At 33.7% G+C, this 6,202-nt stretch overlaps 1 protein-coding gene across 7 annotated transcripts in view; it reads right to left on the bottom strand.

The window, feature by feature from the left end:
- Positions 1-6,202, bottom strand: part of USP15 (ubiquitin specific peptidase 15) — a 69,005-nt gene that overhangs the window by 5,904 nt on the left and 56,899 nt on the right. For 5 of the 7 annotated variants that reach the window (XM_027900424.1, XM_027900425.1, XM_027900426.1 and 2 more), the window contains 7 exons: positions 5,884-6,159; positions 5,505-5,575; positions 5,025-5,140; positions 3,125-3,274; positions 2,640-2,743; positions 2,074-2,162; positions 22-1,771 (listed from right to left, as the gene is read on the bottom strand). The exons of 1 other annotated variant lie outside the window; for it this stretch is intronic. In XM_027900424.1, the coding sequence (XP_027756225.1) occupies positions 1,586-1,771; positions 2,074-2,162; positions 2,640-2,743; positions 3,125-3,274; positions 5,025-5,140; positions 5,505-5,575; positions 5,884-6,159 (992 nt within the window). In that variant the 3' untranslated portion in view covers positions 22-1,585. Of the gene's footprint in view, positions 1-21; positions 1,772-2,073; positions 2,163-2,639; positions 2,744-3,124; positions 3,275-5,024; positions 5,157-5,504; positions 5,576-5,883; positions 6,160-6,202 lie in introns of those variants that run through there. One more of the 7 variants, XR_003573093.1, reaches the window with a different exon arrangement.

Genomic DNA, 6,202 nt, shown 5'->3' with positions numbered 1-6,202 from the left:
AAAAACAAACCTCAAAGCAGCTTTAAAATACCAGGATGAAACACCAGTTTTAATATCAAGGTATAAAGCAAAGCCATGTCCAACATATCTCATTTATATCCTGGTCAAATGCAATTTTTTAAACTTTTTAATGCTAACATAAATAAATAATTTACCAAAATGTGCACTCACAGAGTGAACTTTTATTTACAATACACAATTTATAACCTATTGTATTTGATTAGTTCAAGTGAAGAACATCAGACTTTTTGCTTTTTTCTTTTTTAAAATTGTTTAAACAGTGGGACACCAAGCAATTCTCCAGGTAGTAGATATGTGACGTGTGCCCCCACACTTAAAAGCCCCTCTCAAAGGCAGTATTGTATACAAATCAACAATACATTCTTCCAACTAGATCAATGGGAAAGCAGCAAATCAAAAAATGTTTCAAACTGTCACACTTATTTTGGCATCCTGGACCCCTGAACATAGTTAACTGAAATCCAATTCGGAGTTTGTATGCCTTATATACTGTACAGGTTCTGACTTGAACATGCAAATGCCAATTCTCTTATAATTATGAGTTACCTTTTCAGATACACTGTAAGGCTAAGGTGAATTCCATCAGGAACACACAAAGAAAATCAACAGGTCTACCTTTAAAGTGATTTTGTTAATTAACAATTTAAAGGCAGGTTATACTGAAAAAATTCTCAACTAAGCCTGATACACAGTCATTACTATGGATACAGAATACTATTAACTTTGACCTTAATACAGAGTAGTTTGCAAGCTGTCAAACTACAAAAACTGGGGAAAGAGAACTTACAGCACAATTTTAAATTTTGGACTGATACCAGATTAAAATTATGCATATCTTATAAGCAAGATAACAGGAATTATGTCTGCAGAGTAGATTCCAACAAGCAACAATGGATACTTACATTTAATTGAAAACCTTTTTGTTAATGCAGCATGAAATCCAGAACCTGTTCCACAGCAGCAGTAAGATGAACATAATATTCTGGATGTTCCACTATAACACAAAAGGTTAAACCACCTTTTTCAAGCTATTTCTTCTATTGTGACCAAATTTTAAAAAAATTAGGGAGAAACAAAAATTTGCTGTTTCAAAAAAACTACTACTGTAGTTATTTATGACATTTTTACTTGTAGTCTGTGTGGCAGCTAAGGAACATTTATATAGTCATCCAGAAACTAGACTTGGCAGTAGTATTCTTGCAATACTTATAAAATAAATGTCAGAAGTCCACAGATTTAATATTTTAGTTATTAACTCACATCCAAAACAAACAAAAAAAACCCATAATCCATCAGAATAGCAGCAGAAACTTAAAAGGGGTTTATTTGTGATTTCCTATATATACCTTGTGAATACGAGACTGTAAATGCATTAGAGACAATTTCTGTTTAAGATTTTATTGTTTCACTTCAAGTACTGCACATGTTAAAATGTAATAAAGATTTACATTCTGTTATCTGAAACTCCCCATCTCAGATTTTTATTCTTAATTTGGTGGGCATTTTCACTCTTTCCATCTGTATCCCCAGTAAGAGTCTCTTTTATGGCTTCTAGTTCTTCCCATTAGTTAGTGTGCATACAATTTTCATTTTCTATATCATTATCATTTTCATTGCTGTCTTCATCACTTTCTAGTGGGATGCCTGTGGCAGCTGAAGCACCTTGTTTAGTTTCCCGGTCAAGTGGGAAAAAGCCAGTTCCACTGATTGTGTCCTGTCTCTGGTAGAAGAGCACATATGCTGCTTTGGACTGTAAAAGAGAGAAGTGTAATATGTTCACGAGGCCCCAAACAAAACCTTTACAACCCAAGTTACAAATTTATTTTTTTTTCCTTACAAGTATACAAGGTGAAATTACAAAGAAATCTAGATCTTTCACTTAAGTTATTTTTGCATGTTGGAGCAAACCATTTTTGGTTTGTACTGTCCTTTGAGAGAACACAAACTACTATCTACAAATTTAATGCAAGTTTCATGGTTTACTCTTCATTTTTCTTCCCTCAAGAAGAAAATATCAACAGTCCCAATTTTAGAAACACAAAAGGTACTTGCCACTATTTGGTCCTCACATGCAGTGGACACACTACTGTCATCAAAGTAGTACCATTTTCCATCATCCTTATTTTTCGCAAAAGCAGTATCTAGGACAAAAAAGTACAATGTCTTAGGACTTTGTATCTTCATAGATCAGTTGCTAGAGTCTGTTACTGTCAAATACTTCACATTTAACTAACTTAAACCTATGATCAGTATTAGAATCCCCTTTCACACTTTTTTCCTCTCTACTTTCAAGGAGTTGCACAATGAACAAAAAAAAAATACAGATAAGCAAGGCAAAATCAGTTGTAGGAGTACAGCAGCTCTTATGGAGCTCTTAGATTTTCTCTTTTCGCAGTGTGCATAGCTAGAAGTATAAAAGAACCTACCATTATCCTTGAAAGCTCATTGCATACAGATTTTTATGTTAGAGTACTTGTGAAAGCATTTCAAGGCAATGAAAAAAAATTGTCCCTAAATCATTAAAAAGCACCACTGATTCAAAGTGATCAGTACTTAAATCAAAATCAACACAGAAAGAAAGCTGACATGTAGAATGATGACACTTGAAATCAACTTACAATGTCCTCCTCCCATTCCTCCATAGTGGTTAGAGACAGCAATCAAGTTGTAGCGGCAAGGCCCTGCATTAGGATTAATAAGGAACTCTGACATGTCCAAGTCACTGTTAAAAAACAAAATAAAATGAAAAGAATACAAAAAAAATCCAACCAAAATTCATCCATGTTAATATTTTTAACCATTTTATATTTTGGTGGTCTTCAAGCCCTTTACCTTATATTCCCTACAAAAAAACAACATACACCAGACTATTCTGACAGTGCATCTCTTTCACTCTGTTAGAAGTGGGGCAGGAACCAGTAATCTTCCATATTTATCTACTATAATTATTTTTCCAAGTTCATACTTTTAACCTACAAGTACAGTGAGTACTGGATACACACATAGAAACTGAGAACACACCCATTTTACATAATTGCTGTATTAAACATGTGCCCTAGTCATGCTTTTACACTTCTAGAAGCAAACTATTTAGGTTTCTTACTTTATTGGAAAGTCAACCAATGTATCCAACTTGTCCCTCATATATCTACTGTAGGAAAAGCGCTTTAGATGAACTACCAGTACAGGGGGCAGTGACCACAAGTCTAACTTCTTAGTAGCTTGCTGATGTTCTTTACAGTTTGGACAATACCTAAAAGAAAAAAAATCAATTTTAAATAGCTGTAGTCCATATGTATTTAAAAATACATTACTACAGAGAAAGTCACTAATATGGGAGGAACTGAATGAGAAAAACTCAACCACACACATTTTTTCTTTTGTTACTAACAATATTGATTCAGTTTAAAATATGCAAGTGTGATCACAGTGAAGCTCAACAGCATTCTAAACTCAAAAGTAGCAATCCCCCAATATTGAATTCTCATCTTCTCTAGGACTCCCTATACGTTTAGTTAAAACACAGCTTTCTTGTATTTTATACAAAAAAAGATGGAGGGTTAGGTTATAAAACTGACTATAAGAAAAGCCAAAAATAACAGATAACTGCAACTTTTTCAAGTTTCAATTTCCAAATTCATCTGTCTCCGACCCCATCCTGCCTACACGTAAAAACAGCGACTACTAAAAAAACTTCCCTTCTTAGTAGGCAAGTACTAAACAGGCTGTGACTTATAAATTGTTGTTTCCTACAATGTGTACTTGAATCTTTCAGGAATGAAGGCTCAGGCAGGAAGATAAATAAGAAAAATGAATGGAAGCAACTCTTCTCTAACTAGTAAAAATCTAAGGGGAAAAAAATAAAAAAGAGATGAGCCCTAAATAAAAGACTGCACAAATGTCTTTAAATAGCAACATCAGATAAAGACAAGAAATTAGGAGAACTGTAAGGGCAGGTTGTAATTGAAAACCTGTTTTCCCAGATGACTTAAAATATCTAGAATACCAATAGTGTTGGACTAGGGATGATGAGCTCTTGTAGACTAGACGTGTGAAGACCTAACAAATGAAGAAAAATCTGACTAATGACCTTTGGTGAAATGTATCTAGCAGCAGCTTCTTGACTTCTGCAATAGTTTTATATTGTAGTTTAAATAATCTGCTTAAAATGTGCTGCAAAAATGGAAGTGCTTCACCATACCTGAGTTATATGGTATCTCAAATACTCTATCCAGTATTGTATAATCTAGCAAACCCAGAAAAAAAATGAGACTTCTAAGTTAGCCCCCTACGCTGCACAAATACAGGAGGACCTCTGTTGACAACGTTTGAAGGTCTCCAAAACTTTTAGGTATCTACAAGACAAAACTGGCAGACAGTCTTTTCAAACTTAATTCTGAGCTCAAAGTTGTTGGTGAAGGATTTATCTACTAGAAAATTCCTGGAGAAAAAGGATCTTATGGGAACATACTATAATTGTGAATATTCAGATATGATTCCAAATTATAATTTGAAAGAACCATGAATCAATTTTTGTCTACTGAAAACAAATGGTAAATTTGAGCAGTTCTAGTGACTACAGACATCCCCCATCCCACAAACCTACCCTTTAAGCACATCCCTATTTCAGAGATCAATGCAAGTTATGTATTTGCATAAAAAATTAATAGTACGAAACAACCTCTCTTATCTCATAAACCACTGCACTGAATTTGTCATAATATTATTCATTCACTGTCCATCATAGTTCACAGACTAGAATATCTTACGTATAAACCCTTCCTCCTAATTTCCAATGCATTAACTGTTTCCCTTACAAACATAATCTTCTGCACATGGTAACAATTTAAGTGATGGATCAAAGTAGAAAACATTTTGAGAATCTTCAACTAGGATTGAAATAACAAGATTCAAAATACCATTAGGAATGCTTCATGTGTGATTTTGAATATACTTTGAGAGATGTACCATAGAACTAACAATTTTTCAGCTTTTGCACTTACCATGGGTCTTCAGCACCTAGTTTTTCCTTTGTTGTGAACAGCTCAATGCAATCTTTTAATTTCACAAAAGGCTTTTTGGGAGGCTTATATTCCACGCTTTCATGTTTTTCAAAATCCTAAAGAGAAGTATTTCTTGAGTTAAGAGAACAAATGAAACAAAACTCATTTTAGTGATGTCGTTTTACTAAACAGTAACTACAAAGCTCCTATATATGGAAAAACTGATTAGAAACCATTCAAGCAAAAAGTGTTCATAGTTTCAGATTTAATTCCAAGTTTGTAAGCCTCAGATTTGCTAATTACTTGGATGCATATATGAAGTTTATTTATGACAAGATATTTACTAAGAATAACATGAAAAAAAGATATGTTAGCTGCTTCTCATGAAGACTTACAATGTCTCATGTCACAGTAATTAACCTGTATTTTTACATTTAAGTTTTATTTGTGCTGGAAAGGGGAGCAACATAAACAGCTTACCTCTGCTGCACTATCATCAAAATATCTCTTCTTCAATTCAGGATCCCAATCCAAAGCAAGGAAAGATCTTTCTAAGATTAAAAAAAAATGTTTTCTCTTAATATTATTTCTTGCTTTAAGTGAAACTGGATTAACTTTGGGCAAACATTCTTCAAAATGAATTAAACAACGTTATCATGAATTTAAGATGAAAAATTGAAGCCCACAAAAATTCTGCATTTCTAAGAGTCAATCTCAATAACAAATTAACTATTCATACAGAATTCACAACTGAAAAAAAAGATATATCAAATATTACACAGATAAAATGAAACACAGAAATGGAGTCAGAAAAGAGTATCAGAACGAAACGTTGCTCAACCTGTTCCCCATGACTTACCATCAAGCCTAGGTTGTCTATCATCAAATCTAATATGCCTGGTATCATCTTTGATGTAGTTTATGTCAGTATTGCCTAAATTATTGAACTGGAATGTAAATAATCGCTTTTTGTGTCCCGTGAGTGGTTGACCTTTGCAAGTATCCTCAGTACATAACCCATTTTCAGAGTCATTGTCACCTCCAACGGAATCTTCTGACTGGCTGTTTTCATTCTCTGAAGGAAGTTCCTGATCCTGGCTGGATTCATCATCTTGCTCATCTGTTTCCATTTCACCTGAAGCAATCAGAAGAGTAAAATGCAAGAAATGAGAAGACAT

The sequence above is a fragment of the Empidonax traillii genome, unplaced genomic scaffold (assembly GCF_003031625.1).
Source record: "Empidonax traillii isolate 1590-97213 ecotype Southwest subspecies unplaced genomic scaffold, ASM303162v1 scaffold726:size354854, whole genome shotgun sequence".
Taxonomy (NCBI): domain Eukaryota; kingdom Metazoa; phylum Chordata; class Aves; order Passeriformes; family Tyrannidae; genus Empidonax; species Empidonax traillii.
This window is presented reverse-complemented; position numbering and strand designations above follow the sequence as displayed.